The sequence below is a fragment of the Pollachius pollachius genome (assembly GCF_949987615.1).
Source record: "Pollachius pollachius genome assembly, chromosome: 12".
NCBI classification, from domain to species: Eukaryota; Metazoa; Chordata; class Actinopteri; order Gadiformes; family Gadidae; genus Pollachius; species Pollachius pollachius.
In genome coordinates, this window is record NC_136945.1 from 18208361 (window position 1) to 18233423 (window position 25063).

Below are 25063 nucleotides of genomic sequence, written 5' to 3' on the forward strand. Positions count from 1 at the left end.
TTATTATAGCCGTTCAAATAGACGCATCCACATGTCACAAATTTGGCTCGGTTTGTCGAGGTGAGTGACCCGGTTTATAACGGTATCGTGACGCGCTGTGTTTCTGGTTGAAAGACTGCGACACGCTTATCATCCCGTCCCACGCGTCGTGTCCCCAATAATATCATCACACAATCTCATCGATAAAGGGTTGTAAAGGTTAGGGTTAGAGCAGGAAGCGATACTAGTCCTAATATCTTTATTATATCAACTCCAAGTCGGTTCGACACATTGACGGTTTTGTAGGAAATAATATTATACATAATACATAATTCATAATATAATATATAATAATAATAATAATATAATATAGTATAATATAAAATAATATAAGAGAATAATATAATATAATACATGTATGTTTATTGTGAATATGTATGTATCTTTTTTTAATAATGTTGGTAATTGCGGTGACACTCCTGATGAGTGAAGCCAATGGGCGGCTGGTTCGTGTCTGGTGAAGGACGGGCGGTGCTTAGGTCTGGGTTAAGACCCGCCCACCTGCGCTGTGTTGTTACGAAATCAACTACACCCCGGAACAACAAAGTGATTGACGCAGTAGCTAGCCAATGAAGTGCGCCCACTGCTTGCCTCGTCCAATCCTCGGTGAGCGTGTCAGTTGCTGCGTTCCTGTTATCTCCGGACCGATGGAGCTGTGAGTGAATCATGGCTGCTGCTCTGGGTCGCTGGTCGAGGGTCTTTTACGTGTTTCTACGTCTATATCCTTGTTGTATCTTTGGCTTTTTGAACATAGAGGAGTTAAATGAAATGAAATACGGCATCCAGATCCTCCCCGACCCGGTGGTCCTGGGACAGGTGAGGCTGGAGCTCCTGATCCGAGGCTCTCAGGAGCCTCACATCAGTGTGTTATTGTGTGAGGTCTTAAATACATCATGATATGACCTGGACCGCGGAGGGAGCAGGAGATACAGCTCCCCATGGAGATAAGCTTATATAACCTTATAAAATCTTCCTGATCCGATGATGTCCAAGCTCTTCTGTGAAACCAGCAGTAAACATGACGGGTTGTCATCACAGTCCGCCTCACAGCTGTTCAGGACCCCGGACGGTTCACTTCAGTCCTTTTGGAGTTCAGAACGACGTGTTTTGTCCGATGACTGACATTTACGTCGAGGTTATAAGACCGTGGTTCTCTAAATGTGGTGTTTTGTTGTGTGCAGACCCAGCCCGATGAGGTGATGATGGTCTCCAACAAGTTCAAGCAGATGTACGAGTGTCGCCTCCCGGCCCAGGCGCTTCGCTTCCACCAGGATCCGGCGTCCGAGTCGGAGCCGCCGAGCTACACCGGCCCCGGGGTCCCTGAGCTGCTGGAGCCAATGCACCAGGCCCCCTGCCTGGTCAAGGTGGGTCGGGTTAGAGACGCTTATTTGGTTTTGCTCATAGGTGGCCGAGCCCAGCCTGATGCAAATGTCAGTGGCCGCCAGGAGTGGGTTCTGTTGTCGTTCCTGCAGTACATCAACATCAAATGAACATATCATGAAAACTTGCAAATAATGTGTAACAAAGAAGTGTTCTGTCTGGTGGAAATTGAAGGTATTATTTGACCTGACCCTCCCCACCAGCAATATGTAAAGCATCTTTCACCTGTGTAAGATGTTAACCCCTGAACATATCAATCTAGTGCTGGCCCCATTGCTGGTCACATCTTGTTGGAACATTCAAGCTGTTTTAAGATAGCATTGCGCTAGTTAATCGGAGCGATTCCTCATATTTAAACTGTGTTCTGTACATATTGAATCTTTCGTTTTGCAAATGTTCAGTAGAAACTAGATTATGCTCCCTTTGTCCCACATTGAGTCTGCTATATGAAGTTATCTCTCCATTCCACAGACAAAGGACTGGTGGACCTACGAGTTCTGTCATGGAAAGTTCATCAGACAATACCATCTTGAAGGTAAGGCCTTTCTATTTTCAATCTCTGTTTTCAAGTCCAATTTTGGTCCTTTAGTGATCTATTATTGCATTCGTACTCCCTCAACAGACACAGAGATCAAAGGGGACATCCTGTTCCTGGGGACCTACGAGTCTGAGTTTGATTGGAGCAATGAAACTGCAAAGGTAAAACATGAAAACTTAGTTTTTGAGTGGTCTACACTATCCTATCTCCCACAGCACGCACTCTATCAACTGCATCTGTGTCTTCAACACGATAGTTCTCCACAGCATCTGCCAAACATCGGTGCGTCGCGACAATCTCCTCCATTGCTGACACACATATGAATATAAACAAGGAAATTAATAAAGTGACTGCTGATATGCTTTGCAGAATCTTCTGCAAAGTGTTTTGCAAATTCTTTTGCAAACCTTTTTGAGGATTGAAATGTCATTTGTGTTTTGCAACACACAGAGCGTGGCGAAGTGCATTACAATCACGGGGGCGCCATAGCTTTTCCATTTGAATGAAGGCACTCAAAAAATGTGCCAAATTGTTATTCTATTTTTAATGTTATAACTATTTCAAATTGAATTGAGGATTTCATTGTCATTTTGAATATTAAAATACAATTTGAATAACGTATTTTCAAAATACAATATTCAATTGCATAATGAATTGTCAATTGCATAGTTTAATGACTTATTAAATTGCAAAATTGCATTGCTATTTGAATTTTGCTACATATATGCTTCCATACGTTCACCTTCTATCGATTCATTTAAATTTTATTGTCAAAGAATAATATAAAGAGTGTTTTGCTTAGGGGGCCTTTTCCACCGAGGAACCATCTGTCACAATGATGACTGGTATTTTCCCAATATACTATACTGGTCTTGCTCGGTTGGGCCCGGCAGCCTAGTGCGGCTGGGATTTTAATTTCCATTCCAACCGGATTCTCGCGTTATGTCGTGTCTTTACCTGATGACACGCAGGTGTGTAGTATGTGCGGTATGGCACGGCGCGTTTAAACTGGTTGTGGAAGCGCAAATCAGCGCATACGGCACAGCACAAAGTGCTACTGGAACCCTCCCCATGAGGAGTGAACCCTGGTCTGAAGTCCACACGTAAACAAACAAGCCACTCTTCTCTCCAGGCCTCCAAGCAGCACCGGCTGCGGCGCTACCACAGCCAGACCTACGTCAACGGCTCCCGCTGCGACCTGAACGGAGCCCCGCGGGAGACGGAAGTCAGGGTGAGTCTAGGATCCAGGGGTGACTGCTCTTCGCTCTGCATGGAGGCCTCTGTCTGACCCCATTCACACTTTCTATCCCCACTCTCTATCCCAATCCAAACTCTGTGACCCCATCCATTAGGGCTGGGCGATTCATCTAATTTGATTTTAGCGTCAAACGATCACATTCTTTTTCATTTTTTTTCATCAAACGTTTGATAGAAAGTGCAGCTGGCTACATGTCTGAACATTATTTTAGATTTGAACATATTCTTTTTGACCATTTTGTGGTCAAAGGCGAAATTTCAAAGTCCTCGGTTACAAAGTGTTTTTTGGGAGAGACATGCTGACTAAATACATCATGTTTTCAAATTCAACAATAATTGTTTGAATAATCGTGATTTCAATATCGGCCAAAAGAATCGTGATTATGATTTCTTTCGATAATCGAGCGGCCCTGCCCATCCACAAACCAACCCCGTCCACACTCTGTGACCCCATCCACGCCCTACCCCCAACCACGCTCTGACCCATGTCCATCGCGGTCAGCGTGGAGCTCTGTCGGTCCGCAGTATCCACCCGACTAGGCCGTGCTTCGCCCTTCATGGAGGCCTGCCCTTCACCCCGCTGTCTCCCTGTTCCCAGTTCGTGTGCGAGGAGGCCGCCGGGGACTACATCGCCCGCGTGGACGAGCCCCAGTCCTGCCGCTACGTGCTGACGGTCCACACCAGCCGCATCTGCCAGCACCCCTCCCTGATGCCGCCGTCCAGCGCCCGGCCGCAGGGCATCGTGTGCCAGCCCGCCCTGAGCGCCCAGCAGTACATGAGCTACGTCAAGGCCCAAGTCTGTGAGTGGGGTGGGGGGTGCTCAGTCCTGAACCCAGTTTCTAATCCTGCCCGTGGTCATTTGCTGCATGTCCTCCCCTCCATCCCCCATACAATAATAATCTCTCGCTCCGTGTGAGGCAGTCACCCGCCGGTCCAGTAGCTTGACGTTTCCCTCTCCTCTCTCTCCCGCCTCGGCCTCGCTCGGCAGCGGACACCAAGAGGAAGGTGGAGCAGATCTCGGAGGAGCTGCGGACCCTGGACGAGATGCTGGCGGGCAGCGAGGGACGGGACGCCCTGGCCGAGTCGCTGGCCCCCCAGGAGACCCTCACGCCCCCGGAGGAGCAGGACCCCACGGAGGTTGACGGACAAGGTACCCCCTCCGTCTGTTTAAATGCACTGCCTTTCATTAGGCAGGCGTTCACGTTGTACATGTCCGTCGACGGATGACGGAGGGCGTGTCTGACGTATGGGGGGCGCGATCTGATTGGCCGACCGTTGTGTCGCTGCCTGAAAAGTTGAACATTTCTCAGCTTTTTTTGACGCAGGCAACTGAGCCGACAGAACGGATTGACTCACGCTGCATTTCGAGAGCGCCCCATCCAAAGTCATGACGGTCGAAGGACGTGTACATTGTGAACGCTGTGTTAGACTGCTTATAAGGAGAAGTAGTAAATCTTTTTGTGATGGATGCTGCTCCAGGTCTGACTGAGGACGGGGGGCCAGAAGAACAAGAGGATCCTGAGTCCATGGAGGGCGGGACCAGACCAGGAGGTTCAAAACAAGCCGCCTCCCATCCGACCTTAAAGGTAAAGGGCTGAAGCAGTGAGGAGGAGAAGATCTTCACATCATAATGTGTATTATTATTATTATTATTATTATTATTATTATACTTGTATAACTTATTATATCAGGACATCACAGTAATTCTGGTCATTCAAGAAAAAAAAGCAACATTTGTTGTTCATCCACAGGTAACAGATGAAGACGATGACGATTCCCTGTCAAACAACGAAGTCTTGGAGGAAGATGAAGAATGTAATGCTTTAATCACTAATTATGTTGGAAGCCTTACAGTCCGTTTCATCATTATATATTATGTTTCACTCCCGGGCAATAAGGAAAATGTCATTCAATGTTTTCATTTCTTGCTCTAGATGAAAAATTCAACTTCAAGATAATTACAGATCCCGCTGACCTCATGCAGTTTGTTCAGCACCTCAAAGAAAGCAACAGAAAGGTGAGCGCATCCACTTAAAGTGAGTTAATGCACCTCAGGTGAGTGAGTCCACTTTAGATGAGTTAATCCATTTTAGGTGAGTTAATCCACCTCAGGGGAGTTGATCCACCTCAGGGGAGTTGATCCAGTTTAGGTGAGTTAACCACCTCAGGGGAGTTGATCCACCTCAGGTGAGTTAACCACCTCAGGTGAGTTAACCACCTCAGGGGAGTTGATCCACCTCAGGTGACCTGACTCAGCAGCAGCTCAGTGCGGTTCTTCATCCCAAACTCCGTTGTCATTATGAGGGTCATTCTGTCTTTTAGAAAGCGAGGAACCAGGCCCAGAGTGAGGCGGAGCAGCGGCTGGCTGACGGGGCGAAGAATCGCCGCGACGACCAGGAGAAGGATGAGGAGGAGGAGGAGGAGGAGGAGGATGAGGAGAGCCTCCTGAAGGAGTTTGAGGAGGAGACGGCCGGCCTCCTGGTGCCCTCGGAGCAGATCCAGGAGATCAAGGAGGAGATGCAGAAGGAGTTCCACAACATTATCGATGAGGTACCGTCTTCCTCTGGGCTCCAAGAACCCGATTGGTTCTTGGAGGTTTCATCGTCTCATTCAGCCAATCACAGGCATCCATTTCCAGTGCTCCAGAATCATTCTAACTTCAAGAAGATCCTGAAATCAATTTTTTTATTTTACTTTTTATTCGCGATTAATTGCTTGATATCCACATATCTAGTAGTAACGCAAATAATGTTGCTAATCAAATCAACATAAGTCCTTCAACAGCAAACAAATCCTTACGCAGTCCACACATGCAGACCATTTTCAGCCAATCACGCGACCCATTCGTTCATGCGTGCCTCACAATGCCCTGCTCATTGGCAGAAGGTCCGACTCCCACCTGACCTCATGGTGCCTCCTCTGTGTGTCAGGCTCAGCAGGAGCTGGAGACGGAGGGGCTGAAGGGAGAGTTCGACCGCTCCCAGGCCACACAGACCCTGGAGACCACCCTGGACAAGCTCCTGGACCGGCTCGACGACAAGGACGCCCCGGGGCCGGAGCAGCTGCCGGCCGGCGGTCAGAGGGGCAGCGACCCGACCAGGGGCAGCCCCAGCCTCGCCCCCCAGCAACCAGGTACCCGGCCCCCCGGACCTGCCCCCATCCACACTCTCTGCCCCCATCCACACTCTCTGCCCCCATCCACACTCTCTGCCCCCATCCACACTCTCTGCCCCCATCCACATTCTCTGCCCCCATCCACACTCTCTGCCCCCATCCACACTCTCTGCCCCCATCCACACTCTCTGCCCCCATCCACACTCTCTGCCCCCATCCACACTCTCTGCCCCCATCCACACTCTCTGCCCCCATCCACACTAGGGACGGCGAAAATGTTAAATGTTCTTGACGACCACCAAGCCTCATTAACCGGTTGAAACGGGTTCACCGATCAGATTGAAATGTGCTAACAGCCGTTTCGAGCCGCGCCAGCCGGCTGCTATTTCGTAACTCTGCTTATCTCTCCCGTTCTGCCTCTGACTCACACACAAGCACTCTCCGACTGAGAGGAAGTGGCTCTAACCGCGGCACGACCTGTGTTTGAATTGAAACACGAGGCGTGCTTACTGCAGGTTGACCGTGTGTAGAGAGCGGGCTCCAACGCCCACAATGGTCTGAGATGGGGCGGACCTGGTTGAGACCCTGCGCGGGATTCACCAGGGGCCAATCGGAAGAGGGCAGCGTTAGGAGCTAATTTGAAACATTGCCGCTGCTCATTTAAGAAAATGACCGCTCCGAAGAGACGCCGCTTGTTTAGTTTGGAGGAGATGGAAAAATTGAGTGGGAGGGATATTTTTTTTCACTTCACACAAAAAGATCTTGGAATGAGATGGCTAACTGTAGCATTTAGTCTACTTTCAATAATAATTTAGAGATCATATTCTCGCATGCGGGAATAATTAAGACTTTGAACAGTCTTAATTATTCCCGCATGAAATTAAACAGTGGGCTAGAGACGCGGTGTCTGTCCAACTTCCAATAAGTCACCTCATCTGATCATCTTTTTGTGTGAAGTGAAACCAACACACTCCACAGTCCACACTGACCCCTATTTTTTTTTTAAGCGACAAGATTGATCGGTTAACGTTGATATGGTCAACCGTCGGTCAAACGGTCATCGGCTAACATCCCTAATCCACACTCTCTATCCCCGTCCACACTCTGCGACCTCATCCACCCATTAAAAAAACGTCAAATGTTCTGCTGCGAAAAACACTCGATTGTCTTATGAGGGATAAGGGTGGCTCGGCGTGATCCGGTGTTGGTGGGCCTCTTGTCTCGTCCCCCCCCCAGACCAAGCGGCGGACGACCACGTGAAGATCAAGATCACCAAGTACAAGACGGGCAGCACCCCGGGCGGGCAGGTCAAAGTTCAGGAGATGGGAGAAGGGGACCCCCAGTGGCAGCACATCAAGGACGTGGTGAAGGAGCAGCTGGAGAAGGCTGGACTGAAGGCTGAAGGTACAAGGGCCCCACGGCGTGTCTCTGTCCTCCTCTATTCATGCTACCTGCTCCTCCTCCTCCTCCTCCTCCATGTTTGCCGTGTCGTAGCGCCTGCAAGCTCCTCTGTTTTGACTGAGGTCTCCTAAGCAAACATCCTCAGGCTTCCTGGCACGTGCTGCCAGAGTTGTTACATGCAAACTTAAATCAATGTGTGTTTAAGTCTACTGGATAAACTGTATAACTAGCTGACAAACCACAAAGGGATTGATAATACCTTATCTTAGAAAATGCATTTGCATAAATGAGAACTTTGGCAGATAACCCACCAATCGTAAAAACAAAAAGCAGTCGTTTGTGATGTTTCTCACCCGCATGAGGTCATTACAGTGTTTCTAACAACATAAAGATCTGTTTCTCATTCACATGAGGTCTTTACAGTGTTTCTAACAACATACAGATCTGTTTCTCATTCACATGAGGTATTTACAGTGTTTCTAACAACATAAAGATCTGTTTCTCATTCACATGAGGTCTTTACAGTGTTTCTAACAACATAAAGATCTGTTTCTCATTCACATGAGGTCTTTACAGTGTTTCTAACAACATAAAGATCTGTTTCTCATTCACATGAGGTCTTTACAGTGTTTCTAACAACATAAATATCTGTTTCTCATTCACATGAGGTCTTTACAGTGTTTCTAACAACATAAAGATCTGTTTCTCATTCACATGAGGTCTTTACAGTGTTTCTAACAACATAAAGATCTGTTTCTCACCCACATGAAGTCTTTACAGTGTTTCTAACAACATAAAGATCTGTTTCTCATTCACATGAGGTCTTTACAGTGTTTCTAACAGTGTTCACCACAGATGCATGTTGCTCTCCAAGTTGATCCGTCCTTCTTCAGCATGAGACCCTTAGACTTCTTCTCTGCTTCTCTTCCATCGTGTTGTAGGAAAAATCGAGGTGAAGATCTTGACGCGAAAGAATGCAGAGGAGGCCGGGGACCAGTGGCTGACAGAGGAGGACACAAAGTCTTTCAGAGAGCTTCTCATCAACCTGCTGGTAAACTCAGACTGCAGCAGTGGTGACTCCAGACCTCCGAACCCCTGGGTCCAAGGTCTCATCTTAGAATCTAGGAACACTTTGCAACAAGCCGGTGTAACCACCACGTTGCACTCTGTAATTCTGTGCGCGTATGGTCTATTGAGGAGATTTACCTCATGATTACTCTTATGTTTATCAGATTCATTGTTCTCCTCCTCCTGCAGACCGGGGGGACAGAGGAGGTGTATAAGGAGCAGAAGAGGCAGCAGGACCTGGAGGACAACTACAGGTTTGCATGGGGCCAGTCCCAGGAGGAGGCCCAGACCTCCAGCTCCTCGGACCCGGACGACGTGGACCTCTGAGCCCTGACATTATTCACCTTTTGTGACGGTGAACCAAAGCTCCTGTGGAGACTGCGAGCAGATGGTCTCGGGAAGGACTTTAAATGGACAACTCTCTGCTGTTTAACTGTTGCTATTAAACCTGCCAGGCATAGCAACGCACAACATGCTGAACATGTCTTGTCTTCATGGGCTCGAGATGCACATTGCACAACGAATGCCTCTCACAGAGTAGGCGAGTTAATTGTAACCGGTAGTTAATTGACGGGCAAAATATGTGTGTATGAAATGTAGCTTTTAGACATGCTTCAGTTCAATGTTTTAATAAACCTTTAAAGGGGCAGTGTCTAGGATTTAGTGGCATCTCGTGGTGAGGTTGCAGATTGCAACCGACTGATTCCCCCTCACCCCTCCCTCTCAGAGGACGTAGGAGACCTACGTTGGCCTGTTAGGTGCCTCTAGGTCCTCGTCCACAGCCGTAGGTCCGTTCTGGGCAGCACGGCGGTGCAAAATGGCGGCTCTGTGGAAGAGGAGCCTCTCCCTAGATAGAAGGGAGATAGAAGGGCTCCTTCTAAGGTGCGGAAAGGCAACGCTCATTATTTTCATGGGATTATGCTCTAATTAAAACATAATTATGAATCTTACATTCCATTTGCTGAGTCTGTTTCTCTGGATGCCACTGGCGTCTACACACTGCTCCTTTAATGTGAGTGTAGCGCGCATGAAGGTGGCGGTCCCCATGTGTCTGAGGGGCCACCTGGAGTGGAAGGAGATGTTTAGTGACTCAGTGGCTCAGTGCCCCCTTTATGAACGACCTTCCTCCCCGTCACACCCTCAGCGTCTCCGGGGCCTGGGAGCAGGAGGTGCATACAAGATACCATTCTTGTTGATACTTTTTACTTTTGGATACTTTCTTATTTGCTAGGTGTACAAATATATAAATCACAATACAATTTTGATGTTGATTGTAAAATATCTGGCTATGGCACTTTTTAATTGAAATTTTCTCAAACCCGGTTCTATTGTCTGTGATTGGTCGTGGGATAACGAATACAGGAAGTGTACATGATGTGACAGTAATGATGTGCTGTTGGGCGTACCATGAAGAGGTCAGAGGACCAATCAGCAGTAGGTCCATAAGAGCTGTTCAGGGATCCATGATCCAACGGGCTGTCTCGATATTGACTATAAATAGCGCTGTAGATCTTTGAATTGACTTGTTGCATTGTATATTAGCACACCATGCTAATACGTTTAAATAAATACGAATAAAGCTGCGATTTAAGAATGTTGGACCTTATCATGAGAACACAAACATATCCGAGGCCATCCCATGTGAATGTTGATGGCTAACATGGCCGAGCCAATGTCTGGTACGGAACGCCTTTCTGGAGATGATGAGACAGTCCAGTGGCGGAGTTCCACAGGTCTCCACGGTGATGGGATGGTCCAGTTGGAGGAGGCGGTCACCATGTTGATGTGATGGTCCAGTGATGGAGGCAGAAGGTGACCATGGTGATGTGATGGTCCAGTAGAGGAGGCGGTCACCATTGTGATGTGATGGTCCAGTGGAGGAGGCTTCAGGTCACCATGGTGATGTGATGGTTCAATAGAGGAGGCGGTCACCATTGTGATGTGATCGAGGCGGTCACCAAGGTTCTGAGGCTCCAGCTGAATCTGTTATCATGGCTCTGCTTCATCTAGTGACACGTGTCAGATTGAAGAGTCTTATATAAATTAATACATAATATATTGAGGATAAGGGCTAGGTCATTATTTGTTGAACAATCACATTTTGATATAAAACACCAGATGTGATCATAGCCTACTGCAGTCTGAACTATACTATTCCAACAATAGGCATACAAACTGATTCATTACATTTGCTGAGCTTATCGGAAATACCTTCTACCAGCAGGGCTGTTCATTTTAGTAACGTTAACAATACAACAAACTTCCAGATTTTGGAAGTCCAGAGACCCTGTGGAAAATGGAGGCTTATGTTTTTATTAATATACATAAAAGGGAAACCCAGATGTGTTTTATCAAAGCGGTTTAATATGTTACACTAAAGCAGCCTATGAATAATATTAACCAATACCTATAAAATATATCCTACCAGATAGTTTGTACAATTTAATGTAGAGTTTTGATTAGGTCTGAACTTTCTGTAGATCATCAACTGATGCACACCCTGAACTCTAAGATTTCTGACACCTTTAGAAAATAAAAAATATGCTGCAAAAAAGTACGGTTGCATCATGGATTTATTCATAATGAACATTGTCAAAGGCTTCTGCTATGGGTTCACTTGTAGGCCTGCCGCCCCAAACTCTGGTCTGTCCAACGGTGAGCTGTTTCCCTGGACCATCAGCCCCTGGAGAAAGATGAAATTAGTTAATTATTAAGCCAATCAACCTTGAACATGAAAAAATCTGTGTCTTTATATATATATATATATAGATCTTTATATCTATATATACATATAGATATAAAGATCGATATAGATCGATAGTTATATAGAGATCGACGTCCGGTCGATCGTCTGCTTCTGTCCCGCCTTCCAACAAGAGATATTTTAAAGAGAGAGCGCTGCTTTGTCCCTTGGCTGCGCTCAGAGCACGTGTGTATGTTTATAAAACATAATGTGTGGTTTTTACTCCATGTGGACCCTAAACCATTGAATGAAAATGACCCCTTGAAATTGGTTGAGAAATGTTGTAGTGCTCTTTATCGGGGAAAAACCGCCCTTCCTGTTCACGTCTTGGCCTCCCCAACATGGGGGCGACGTTGACGTACGGTTTGCAGCCATTTTGAAACTGTCCAATGGGGAGTAGGCTTTAAAAAAATACGCTCTCTCTCTTTATGGTATTTATGTGGCTCAGCTTTGAAGGAAGGCAACTTCTCTGAATGCGTTTCGATTTTTCCGCACTTATAACACTTCTTGTGACATGTCGAGTATATTATAGCGGAGGACTAAGTGAGCTGTTGCTCTAGAGACGGGGTCGCATCCCTCCGCTGAGATGGATGGCGGCGACGACACCGTGACAGCATTCTGGTTCGCCCACTGAACGCCGACTCGGATCTCGAGTGACCGTCTTAGCGTTAGACGTAGCACCGGCCTGAGCTGAACTATTGTTCACTATTATCACTTTTTGCCGATGAACCCCTTTCGTGGCACGGCCAAGGACGTGTCACTTCGTTCCATGGCCCACAAGCTGGCGTGTTCCCAGATGTCATGGATGGAGAACTAGGCTACTGCCCCGACCAGGTCAGGGTCGGTGGAACCCGGGTTAGTAAGCCCCGCCCACGTCAGGTCAGTTAACACGTCAGGTCAGTAGGCCCCGCCCACGCCGGGGCGTGAGACGAGTGGACGCCGCTGTTGTTTGAACTCTCTTCCTCATTCGGTCCAAACTTTGAGAGCACACGCACAGGTCTGCCCCGCGGACCATGCTCCCGCCAGCCCGTTCCTCTCCCGCACAGTGACGAACGGCTCGTAGGGGAGAACCGGATCCACCATGAAGGCCTTCGGAGCGCGCTTCTCCTTCTACGTGGGCTTCCTGTGTGGGACCGTCATGCTGTACATGTTCCTCCAACACTTCTGGTTCCAGAACAGCCTGTCGATGGGCTCCTACGGGGGCTCTGATGAACACCAGCTGGAGCAGAAGGAAGAGCTGAAGAACTGGAAGAAGGACAGGTCTGCGCTGTTCAACCTGAACCACCCACACCACAAAGGTACAGTCAGAGATGTGTCCGCTGGAGGGTCCAGAACTCACAACCTTCCACCTGCCTTAGCGGAGAGAACGACCGGCTAATCAATCATTGATAGATTACACTTGACATACCGTAAGGAAGAGCCTTAATTATTCTCTCCAGATTTACCCGATTGAACGTTAGTCAACTATTTACATCTATGAACATCATTGACACTGTGCATACTAGAGTGATTACGCTGTGGGTAGACACCGGATAACCTGTTCTGAGCAAAACCTGTTTAGGCTGAGGACCCACAGGACCACTTTATTCTGGTGGTATACTTGAGTTCCCGAAGACCCCAAAGGACCATGTGTTGTCTGGTCGCACAAATTATTAAAATAAAACGTTGGACTTTTCAACCTTGACCCTATTTTCTGATTATTTTGAGTCTAAGGAACCAATGTGGGCAACGACTTCTGAGATTGGTCCAGTATTGAGCGAGATTGCCGCTGTAATCTGCATAAACAGAGAATTACTCTGGAGAATTACTCAATTATTAATAAGTGTCAATCAACTAATTCTCAAAGGGCATGTTTCAGCCACTGACGACTCAGATTGTGAGAGTCGAGTTGTTTACAGGAAAAGGAGGAAATGTGAGATAGATAGAGAGCGGCTTGCTGTTAATGTGGAGGTTGTCATAACGACCGGGACATATCCTGCTGTCGGGATCGAGGTCAAAGAGAGGCGTGTTTCTCTGTGGCGATCTTTTTCCTTATGCAGATACGAGTGCTTGTAGAGGACATAGATGAACTGGGTTTGTTGCCCCCAAGGTGTCCTCCTAGAATATGCTAGAATATGGACCAATTAAAGAGATCGTGGTCCTCATTAATCCCTCCGACCCAAAATGAAAGGAGGACAAGGCCCAGATGAGAGTCCAGAAGTTGTCCTTTGAATTGATAAGTGAGTGCTTAGTTAAACCAACGCACGGCGCTGCTCTGTGCTAAGAGTCTCTCTCCTCTCTGGTCCAGGGGAGGACAGTCGCGTGGCCGACGACCTCTTCAAGAAGGTGCGCATCCTCTGCTGGGTGATGACGGGCCCCAAGAACCTGCAGACCAAAGCCAAGCACGTCAAGGCCACGTGGAGCCGCCACTGCAACATCGTGGTGTTCATGAGCTCGGTGGACGACCCCGACTTCCCCACGGTGGGGCTGGACACCAAAGAGGGCCGCGACCAGCTGTACTGGAAGACCATCCGGGCGTACAAATACGCGTACGAGCACCACCGCGACGACGCCGACTGGTTCCTCAAGGCGGACGACGACACCTATGCCGTGGTGGACAACCTGCGCTGGGTGCTGGCCAACCACACGCCGGAGGAGCCCGTGTACTTCGGCCACCGCTTCAAGCCCTACACCCCCCAGGGCTACATGAGCGGCGGCGCGGGCTACGTGCTGAGCAGGGAGGCACTGCGCCGCTTCGTGGAGGGCTTCAAGAGCGAGGTGTGCACCCACACGTCGTCCATCGAGGACCTGGCCATGGGCCAGTGCCTGGAGAAGGTGGGGGTGAAGGCGGGAGACTCCAGGGACACGCTGCAGAGGGAGACCTTCCACCCCTTTGTTCCCGAGCAGCACCTCACCTCCAAGTTCCCCAAGAGCTTCTGGTACTGGAACTACTGCTACTACCCCATCAGAGAGGCAAGTGTGTTCAGCTGGCCCTCAGAGTATGACCTCCAAACCACCGTCTTGGTTTCTAGTAAGTGATTGCAGAGTAGGAGGATGTTTGCCTTAAAGGGTAATTCTGGTGTAAAATGGATGGGATATGTTTTGCATGATAACGAGTTGAAACGTTCGCTTTGGAGCACAAAAACCGCATATAGACGCTTTCTTCAGTTGGCTGTTTTTAGAAGATTCTATCAAAACGCTATAAACTTGGAACGATGGGGGCACTGGTTATGGTAAAAACTAAATCGCTATTTAGATTTTTTATTTAACCAGTGCCCCCATCGTTTCCCAGTTTATAGCGTTTTGATAGAATCGGCTAACAGCCAACTGAAGAAAGCGTCTATATACATTTGTGTTTTAAAACAAACGTTTCAACTCGTTATCATACAAAACACATCCCAAATCCATTTTACACTGGAATGACCCTTTAAGCAACTCCTAATAATGGCTGCGTAGTTGGATGCATTGACCCGACAGTGACCTCGCGGCCCATGACGGCCTCATTCAAGTTCTTAAGCCTCCGTCATCCAGGCCTCTACATTAACCACCACGGCCCTACACCCGTGAGCAAACACGGTGGCACCCGGAGGCCACCCTTTGGAACGGTCTATTTATTCAATAATTTGACTAAGTGATGGCTCATGTGTTGTTTGTGCCTCCCTCAGGGCCCAAATTGCTGCTCTGACTTGTCGGTGTCGTACCACTACGTGGACGCGACCACGATGTACGTGCTGGAGTACTACACCTATCACCTGCGGGCCTTCGGTTACAACCACCGATACAAGCCCCCGGCCCCGCTGGTGCCCCAGGCCGCCAAGGCTCCCGACGCAGCCCCAGAGGACGAGGCGGTTGGTGCCCCCGCCAAGGAGCTAGGAAAGGAGGAGAAAGACGCAGCCCAGGCGGGCGTGAACCAGGGAGGCGCGGCCCCTGCTTCCTAGGCCTAAGGCTCCCTGACCCCTGACCTCTGACCCCTCCTGACCCCTGGACTCGCTGACTGGCACAGCAACTTTAGGGTGTTTGTTTCCGTGCAGCATTCCTTTGTTCAGCCATGTTTGTGATCTCCTAACTCTTCATTTTTTTCCAGAGAGGTGAACTAATGAAGTCGTGCATTATGAAAGTGTTTTTATGGAAGCACTGCTTTGAAGTGCGAGGTCTAGAGACCTGAACCATAAACATAAGCCGTGAAGATGCATCTCCTCTGGTTAAGTGTTTCTCCCCGGCTGGATGCTCACTCTGCCCTGTGGACGCGTGGGCTCTGTTAGCGCCTCGTCTGTGTTGCACACAGCTGCAAACATTTTGTTTAGGAATTGCCACACAGTTTTGATTTCAGATAAGAAGACCGGATTACGCCCAGTATCGTTACCATGGCGACCGGGGCAAAGAGCCTCACCTGGTTCACGGCCACGCCCCGCCTTCGCCAGCTATGGAGATCGACCTGTCCCGACCTTGGCCTTCATTACAGCTAAACATCCGATTTACACTAAATCCTTCCTGACTGTGTAGGAGGTGTTTGGTGGAGAGTGGAGTGCTTCCTTCAGACTGACGCTTCTGTCCGTGGGGTTTTGAACGCTCCAGTCTTTAGTATTTTTGGTGCAGCCAAAACCCACTGGAGATTAAACCAAAAAGCTTTTAACATTGCGTTGCGAATTGATGCATGTTCAGAGTATGTCGCTACGGTCAGCTGACTAGTTGCTAGAGCTTCACCTCTCCTCACAGAGAAATTGATTAATGTAGGAAATGATATGTTTTAGTTACTTCTTCAAGTAAAAGAAAAGGTTTAGATTGTAGTGGCTGGATATCTTGAGATCACATTAGAATGATTAGGTTGCCTTTACTCTATGATGGCCTTGCGTTGCCATCATCTGGACCAGTATTTGCAGCGTCTGTAGTTAGTGTTTCTATTCAACATGTTAAACCCAACCAATGGAAGGGGTAGCCCTGTTTGGTTCACTCAGCTAGGTCTACCCGGCTCTGCAGTTGTCAATTATTCAAGTATTTTGTATCCTTCAATAAGCTTAATTCATTCATTCATTCTTCATGCGTTACTGCTTTCTGACGATCTTGTCTTTCCTAACTGACTTGTGCCTTGCAAATTGAGAGTGTGAACTGTCAGCTGCACTTATGACTTTACACTGTGACATTCAATACTTCTGTTGTTGGTTCTGGGAACGCCACTAGACAAGGTATTGTTTTTTTTCTTATTCTAATGAAGGATGCCGTCTCTGGCCATTTTTGCTCCTATTTTTGCTCAAGTAGTGGTTAACAAATGACGGTGGATTGGATGGATTGAATCTGGTCAAGATTTATCTGCATACTTTTGTCAATGCAAATACTACATGGTGAAGTCCAAGATGCTTCACCAGGATTCGATACCAAGCAACAATTCTGATTATTTTGGAGGTAATTGCCAAAAATATTAAAAAAAGAATTGAGTTGAATTACAAAAATTGTAACTTTTTTTTCAGATTCAATTCATTATACACGTGTCGGCCCATTGTGTTTTAGTAACTACTTGTTTATTTTTTATTTCAAACCAATGCAATAATACTGTCATTTCTTGACGTTAATTGTACAGTATATCAGAAGACTAGTTAGGAGGCCTTACGTCAGTGTTTACATTTCTATTCTTGTCCACTGAGCATGCCGTCTTATCCAGTTCAAACCAAATCAGCATGTTTGGGATATTTATTTGGAGTTTGGGTGATGTGTGCCACTTAAAGTTATTTTTACCTAACTATTACATAGTTGTATGTATAACGCGGGCTGTCTTATGTGATGCCTTCTTGAAGCGGTGTTGAGGTTGCATATTTTACATAAAGCTCATTGAGTCAATCAATTGACAATCTTAAATTCCAAAAACTATTCTCTATCGGTGGGAAGATGTACAGAAGTCTCAGAATGATGTGGGTTGGGAATACATTTACAAATGTACTTGGATTTAAGGGGGTTGGTTTAAAAGTCGTGTTATTGAGTTTGTGAATGTGAGTGCACATGATTAGAGTCAATTTATCAATGAATAAATGCATATTTTACTAATTTAACCCTTGCTGCTGTTGTCTAATTCAATTTACGTCAAACATCTAACACCTTGTTCTCCACCGGAGCGGCAGCCGTTCGATCGTAAAGCAAATCGTCGAGCGTGCAGACGCTCTGCTGGAAAATTAGCTGCTGTTGGAGTTAATTGCCTTTCTCCTCCTGTGGGTGACACACCCAATGTACACAAAGGAGAGGAGAAGGACCTCAACCTGTTGGTGGCTCAGTGTCCTACAGCCCTGACACAGCCACATCCCGCTGACGGCCTGCTAGACATTGGAAGTCTGCCTATTTTAGTTATGCTGATGTGGGATTTAATGATTGCCACTTTGACATTCTTTTGACCAATGTCTCGTGTAGCCAATGCTATGGTTAATATTACCCATAATAAAAAAAAATTGCAAGACAATGATATAGATATAGATAGATGTATAATAATAGTTACCTTAGCCATCTGTGTTGGGTGAGGCCTCCCCTTCCTGGCGTTGGCTGGCCCTGCCCTGCCCAGAGGCAAAGAGCCATCATGTGAAATACTGCAGGTGATATCTCTTATCGGCCTTATGGCAACAGAGGAACAACTATCCACATGGTGCTTGCTACTTATTTAACAAGACCATGTTCTATGAACACTGAACACAGTACGACCCAGTCATTTCATAAGTTAATATTATTATATAGTATTATGACATTATTATTGGTGACACTCACTTGTTTGTGAACTTCTCCGTCCCATGAGGCCGCTGAAGCCGTCCTCGCCTACGGAGGAGAAGCTATTTAGATCTTGTTTAGATATTGAATCATTGATTATTGATCAACTAATTTGATTTCATACGTTTCCTTGATGGAGTGCTTCTGTGGTCTGTTAAAAAAGACGGTACAGTTAGTGCTCCGGTACAGCGTTGAGTGAAGGGAGGGAATCCCTCCCTTCACTCAACTAATTCATCCAATTACCATGTTTATTCGTTCATCCATTAATCAGCATGTCCATGCATTCATTCATTTTACACGTTCTATTCACGTGTCACTTCATTAATTCATTCCTACCTGCACTTCTCCCTATTAGACCCACGAAGCAGTCAGCACAGTCCATGTCCCGGGCAATGAACCTCCTCAAGCCCTTGCAGTCTCCACGGTGAGCATTCTGCAGCAGAACCAGAAGCACCCACAATAAGGTTGAGACGAGGAGGTAAACGTGCACGTATTTTCTCCTAACGAACGGATCAACCCTCTACCTGCATGAGGGCTTTGAGATCTGTGTCGTCTTCACACAAACATCTCGCGGGGTAAAACAGGACTAGGAGCAGGGCGAGCGCAGTCGCAAGAGTCCAACTACTTTCAATTCGCCCCATTTTCCTAGAGTAATAAAACAATACAATATAAGGTTAGACTGTCGCAGAGATAGAAAAAACTGTGCTTTCTAATTTGCATGTGTAGCCTACAAGCAATGACACTAAAGGTGCTAATAATTTGCACATCTGACAAAAAGACCATTTAAGGAGAAGTGCATTCGACACAATAAAACAAATTTGACTTACCTGATCAAATATTTATCTTAAGTCTCCGTCACTTAGCCGTCAAGTGCAGCTGATGCCTCTGTTATTATAGTTCTTCAGGGGCACTTGTCATCCAATCAGAACTGCATCTTCCCCGACCCCCCCCCATCTGATTCCCCTGCTGCCTCATCACTTCCAAGAACATGTCACATGTAGTCAAACACCCTCTTGATTTCAAGACCGAAACGTTGACGCAAATTTTAGTTAATGCTGCAATTTCAGCACAAAAGGCTTGATAGGACTGTTTGATAACTGTGGTTGCAACTATACCAACATATTGACTCATTAAAGTCATAAACATCATCTCAAATTGCGTCCTTTTGTGACAACCTGAACTCGTCAGTCTCTCTTGTACAGTAGTAAATATGATACCATAAGTAACTGTTCTCCACTAAAAACAGAGGGTCTGAATGCTCTCCATTGAGATGCAGAAGTGGACTTAATGCATACAGAAGCGAAACAATGGAAAAGTATTTGAAGGAAAAGTGAGGATGTGTTGAGATGAGTAGCATGGGGGATACTTGGAGCTCATGTGTTTTCTAGCTGCCCAGTGTCCTTATGTCCGAGTGAGGAACATGGCTCCACCCACAGTCTCCCTATCCCACCACCCTCAATCACATTTCCCTTTGCATGGCCTCCACCCTTCATATGATTAGATTACCTAATTGTCCCAATTTCCTCAAAACATTGTTGTTTGTATCCTGTCCAAACGATGCATTAGCCAATTTGGTACAGCTTTTGACTGAAGAACTGATTACTCCTTAACACAATGACAAATATGATTTTTTTAGACACACACAGACACACACACACACACACACACACACACACACACACACACACACATACACATACAAACACACAAGTTGTTTAAGGGTAACCCACAAACCCACCCAGCTCAGCAGTTATGCCAGACCACAGAACCAGTCCCCTGGGGTGGAGTTGAGGAATGCACCTATTCCAGTTTCCTAATAACACCTCCTGTGTGTTATTAGGTTGGTATGGAAGCCCATTCCCGCCAGTAAAAAAAATAAAAAAAAATTAAAATAAAAAAAAATAAAAGAATCCCCATTGTAAGTTAAGATAAAAAGTCGAAATTACGAGATAAAAAGTCATAATAATGAGATATAAGTCGAAATTATGAGATACAAAGTCAACATTATGAGATAAAAAGTCGAAATTATGAGATAAAAAAGTCATAATAATGAGATACTTTCTCACAGCAGACGTAGTAGCAGCTCTTAAGCCTAGGGAAATGGATTGTGAGTACATTGAGGACTTCTTTAAACGTGGCTTTACAACTGATGAAATACTTACTTTGCTTGCTGAATCACATGGGATTGTACTAAGCAAACGCACCCTTGAAAGGATTTTAAGCAAGAAGCAGCTCTGGCGGAGAAAGAATAAAACGGATGTGGATGAGGTGGCAACCTTCATTGAACAGCAACTAGAAACATCTGGTCAGTGCCATGGTTACAGGTGGATGCATCAAAAATGTTGGTTACATGGAATTGTGACTGACAGAGAAACAGTTCGAATATTGCTACAGTTATTGGATGGTGAAGGTGTTGATCTGAGGTCAAGAAACAGACTGCGAAGACATGTTTACCACAGCTGTGGTCCAAACTATGTTTGGCACATCGATGGCTATGACAAGCTTAAGCCATTTGGAATTGCTATCAGCGGAGGCATTGATGGGTTTTCCAGGAAGATGATATGGCTTGAAGCTTATAAAACAAACAGTGACCCAAAGATCATCGCTGGCTACTTTATGGATGCTGTGATCAATGCTGGTGGGTGCCCTGCCAGACTCAGACTGGATTTAGGAACAGAGAATGGCCATATGGCTGAAATGCAACGGTTTATGCATTTTCCTGCTAACCAATCTGAAACAGACAGTGTAACCTTTGGTCCAAGCACTGGAAACCAGCGAATTGAACGATGGTGGCTGACCTTGCGAAGTGAATGTGTCAAGTTTTGGATGGACCTATTTGACAAACTGAGAGCAGACGGCTACTTCTCAGACAACTTCTTGGACAAGTCTTTGATCCAGTTCTGCTTTCTTCAAACAATACAGGTAGTTCACACATTATGAGATAAAGAAGGGAACTAATAATATTTTTAAGAGCCACAAATGATCATATGTATAAAAGTTATTGCCTATGTTCTGTGCAGAGAAAGATTAATACTTATGTTATTGTTTCTGGTTAGCAATAATAATGTGGGTTGAGGTATTCCAAGTAGCAGTAGGCATAATTTTTAAATGTAGGCCTACCTGTGTAAAAAATGGCATGACATAATGATGTAACAGCCCCTTAACATTTTGATAGCTGTGAAATATAAAATGTATTGCACTGCTGCAATTTTATTTTTGTGCCAACCCACCATGTTATGATCAGAAGACAAATCGCACTGTCAGGACTACTTGACTTAGACAGTAATCACCAATGCCTACTATTTATATAAACTGTATATGATTTGCCTATAGGAAGAGCTTAATGAGGTTGTATCGACCTGGAACAACCACAGAATCCGTCGAGTCCACAACTCACGATCACCCCATGGACGTCCCTCCATATTGCATGCTGTCCCTCACCTGTACGGCGGCAGAGACTGCTTGCACCATCTGGACCTGGCGAGGGTTCAAGTCTGCCTTGAAGAGTGTGCCTTCAAGGACTTCCCATGTGATGAAGATGTGTTCCATAGCTGTGTTGAACTGATGTCAGAATATAATCTGACATTAACAAATAATGTGTTTGAAACAGTTAACCTGTATATTGAACTCAGACAGCTGATCAACAATGAACTAGATCTAGATCATTAACTTCTATTTCCCGTTTCATTCAAGGACGAACTGAAATACTGAATGTAAACAAACAAATCACTTTGTTTTCTTAACATTGAATGTCTAAGAATTGAGTAAAAATGCAAAATCCACACATGTAATAACTTAATACATTTATTCAAATGTTTAAACAAACACAGTATACAAAACTGCATGTTTCTGCTTCAACTGCAATTTAATTTAACAGCAGGGAGATTTGAAAGTAACCCATCTTTAGGCTGTTGTTTGAATGTTTTTGAAATGCCAAACTGTATTTTGGTGAATAAAAACAACAGAACCTGAATGGAGTAAGACAAAATATGCTTACAACGTAAAATTAAAAAGAGAAAACGTAAATGATTACAAGGTTGGACTACTATGTGACATGTACTTGTTTTGTTGTAAACAAAATAATCAAATACACTTTCAATCAACCTATGTTGAGATTAAGGTGCTGAAATAACATTCTGAACTTAAATTCAGTAAGAAAATTACTGACAGTTTATCTTTTTTGTTGCTTAGGTGAAGTTTTTCAAACTACTTAAACAATTACAGCGCATTTTTCACAACAGTATTTTGAACATGACGGGTAAAGAAATACAATTTTAAAACAAATGCAAGTTAGCAGACTCAAAAGCAATTTATTTTGACCTTTGATCATTTAGTACTGTGCACTAAATATTGAGTGTATCTGATGTAAAGGGGTGTTTTCTTAGAAAGAACTGTGAAGCTGGTTGTTGTCTTTTAGATTCCAAAAGTCCTATACATTACAATGTGATCCATTTAATAACCATATGTTTGAAAAAAGATAATTTAGACTTATTGGTGAAGTCTAGCAATATAAACAATAAAGTATTCACAGTAATTGTTCTGCATTTAAACATACCACTTAAAAACACATGTTGACCATCTAAAAAAATAAAGTCAACAAAACAAAAGTGGCAAAAGCAGCAGAAAAATGTGGACAGTACATTAAAGCTGTGACAGGTTAAACAGTTGTAGCTGTAGTACTTCCTTCATAAGCCAAAAGTCTAAAATCTTACAAAGCCTAAACATGAACATCTAATGGCAGTCCAGTTCCTTTTAGCTGAAATCTTTGTACCTTAGACAATGTCCATTACCCACACGTTGCTCTCTAATACTTTGTTCATTTCATGTCGAAAATCTGGGTAGTTGTCGTAACTGACTGGCAACTCCAAGTAACAGCCACATGTATGAGCAATTGGTCTTCTCTGAAATCCCTGAACTTGTGTGAAACTGACAGTGATGCTCTTTCCTGTGAACAAGTCTGACCCAGTGCAAAATCTGAGGAAAAATGAGAGGTGCTGGATGTCTGACTCCCTAAGGTATGCACTTACATACTTGACCATTTGTTTCTCCAGGGCATTCTGGGTACTAGGGTAGGTAATTGATTTTGCGATCTTTCGTGATGTTGGTTGTAGTTCTTCATACACTGCTGCAATCTCTTTCAGCTCTGACCTAACAGGTGCAAGGATGTTGCTCCACTGTTCAATGACAAAGGCAGGCTCTTGAATCAGTTTTTGGTGAGCAAGCTCCCTCAAGATTTGCTCAATGTTATCTGCTGCTGGAAGCCTCCGGCGTTTGTGGATATCCATGATGTCCAACAATTCTTCTTGGTCCACACTTTCAAAATCTGAACAACAAGATTCAAAGATCACTCGCTCAGACTCTGAGACATACTTGAGAAAGTTGTCCACAAGATCACTCTCCACAAAGCCCAAAACAGCTTGCTCCAGAAGTACAGGTGCAAGTTTTACAGGAAGGTACTTCTCTTTTTGCCAGCCAAATGTAATAATTCGGCCTACACTCTCCCATTCTTGTTGACCAAAATCATGACGTAGGTATGGCACTTTGAAGCAATTTCCCAGAGTGCACTGTTCATAAAAGTCATTCCAGAATTCTGACAGTACATCCCTCAAAACACCTCCATCATCCACTGCATTTTCAAACTTTCCATTGGGAAGAATAACTCTAAAGCTCAAGTCATCCTTCAGGATACTTTGCTCAGAAAACACTTGAATAAGTTCTCTAAGAATCTGTCCACGATGAAGAACAATAATTTTCTTCACTCTCTCTCTTTGATTGGCTTGTTCCTGCAACATGTTCATGGAAGGAGGCAGGAGTGATCCAGTAGACAGTGCCTGAGAGAGAGGCAAGGTGTCGTCAAGACTGGAGTACTCCATCCCAGAAAAGCTCTCTGTGTGGAAAGTTACAATGTCGCTGTCTTCTAACGCACAAACCTGAAGTAATGTTTCACCTTCTGGCAAACTACATGTATCAGTTTGGTCGACTGTGGTGGTGGAAAGAAGGGAAACACTTTGACTGCTTGCATTTGGAAATACTGTGCTGTTTCCAACAAAGATGACATCTGCAGTACTTATCTCTACAGCGTCTGTTGCAGACGTGTCTGGAGAGTAGCCATAGATATCAGGTCTGTCGTGTGTCGTTTCACCTTCAGTTGCATCAATGTTGTCTTCCTCCAGATTTATGTCACTGGTATTTTTTCTTTTCTTGGTTGTTAAATAGAAACGTAAGACAGGTAACTTTGTCTTCTCATATAGTTCCCCGACTGTGATACCACCATCCAATGAATGCTTCTGGAAGTCCGTTAAATCAATGTCAAAATCAGCAAGTTCTCCCCTCTGGATTTTTCCCATCTGGAAAAAACAACCTCAGAGCCTTTTCAATCAAGTTCTGTTTTTTACTGTCCTTTGTGACACTCTCTTTTCTGGTTCCCCCACCCTTTTTGGTGCGTACCTGCACAAATTCTCCTTCTCTGAAATGCATCCATCCCAACTCAATTTTTCTCTGACTTTTCTTAGCGTTCTTTGGAGGTGTTTGATGCTCTCTCTCAGACACGTGATCACCTTTGTTTTTTGAGAGCCTTCCTCTGAGACGCTCAAAGATTTTTGACTTGCGCCTGCTGGGTTCTTTTTCCTTTCGTCTGCAGAATCCAAAAACTGCCAGCCGATCACCATAGGATGGCAGATACTCTCCTAGCTGGTCATCTGTCATCAAGTGTATGACACTGGAATCAATCTAAAATAAAGTAAAATAAAAAAAATATTTCATGACTTTTTAGGAAATTAAAACAATGAACAACCTGCATATAC

General features: G+C 45.3%; 2 protein-coding genes across 2 annotated transcripts; both read left to right on the forward strand.

Moving 5' to 3' along the window:
* Window positions 1-686: 686 nt before the first annotated feature.
* Window positions 687-10360, forward strand: os9 (OS9 endoplasmic reticulum lectin). Its single transcript, XM_079748581.1, has 15 exons — window positions 687-855; window positions 1221-1403; window positions 1891-1954; window positions 2042-2118; window positions 3090-3188; window positions 3813-4014; window positions 4203-4364; window positions 4694-4800; window positions 4966-5029; window positions 5149-5231; window positions 5537-5764; window positions 6145-6346; window positions 7565-7732; window positions 8671-8780; window positions 8987-10360. Exons 1-15 carry the CDS (start codon window positions 706-708, stop codon window positions 9122-9124), a joined length of 2037 nt encoding a protein of 678 aa, XP_079604707.1. The 5' UTR covers window positions 687-705; the 3' UTR covers window positions 9125-10360.
* A 1500-nt stretch (window positions 10361-11860) lies between these two features.
* c1galt1lb (core 1 synthase, glycoprotein-N-acetylgalactosamine 3-beta-galactosyltransferase 1, like b) lies at window positions 11861-17516 on the forward strand. Its single transcript, XM_079747388.1, has 3 exons — window positions 11861-12838; window positions 13828-14492; window positions 15185-17516. Exons 1-3 carry the CDS (start codon window positions 12622-12624, stop codon window positions 15455-15457), a joined length of 1155 nt encoding a protein of 384 aa, XP_079603514.1. The 5' UTR covers window positions 11861-12621; the 3' UTR covers window positions 15458-17516.
* Window positions 17517-25063: the final 7547 nt, after the last annotated feature.

Excerpts from the sequence above, each read along its gene's own strand:
- os9 (XM_079748581.1), top strand. The coding sequence starts at position 706 with ATGGCTGCTGCTCTGGGTCGCTGGTCGAGGGTCTTTTACGTGTTTCTA. Across the intron at positions 1,955-2,041 it reads CAGACAATACCATCTTGAAG|ACACAGAGATCAAAGGGGAC; the intron begins GTAAGGCCTTTC and ends CTCCCTCAACAG. Across the intron at positions 5,030-5,148 it reads CTTGGAGGAAGATGAAGAAT|ATGAAAAATTCAACTTCAAG; the intron begins GTAATGCTTTAA and ends TTCTTGCTCTAG.
- c1galt1lb (XM_079747388.1), top strand. The coding sequence starts at position 12,622 with ATGAAGGCCTTCGGAGCGCGCTTCTCCTTCTACGTGGGCTTCCTGTGT. Across the intron at positions 12,839-13,827 it reads GAACCACCCACACCACAAAG|GGGAGGACAGTCGCGTGGCC; the intron begins GTACAGTCAGAG and ends TCTCTGGTCCAG. Across the intron at positions 14,493-15,184 it reads GCTACTACCCCATCAGAGAG|GGCCCAAATTGCTGCTCTGA; the intron begins GCAAGTGTGTTC and ends TGCCTCCCTCAG.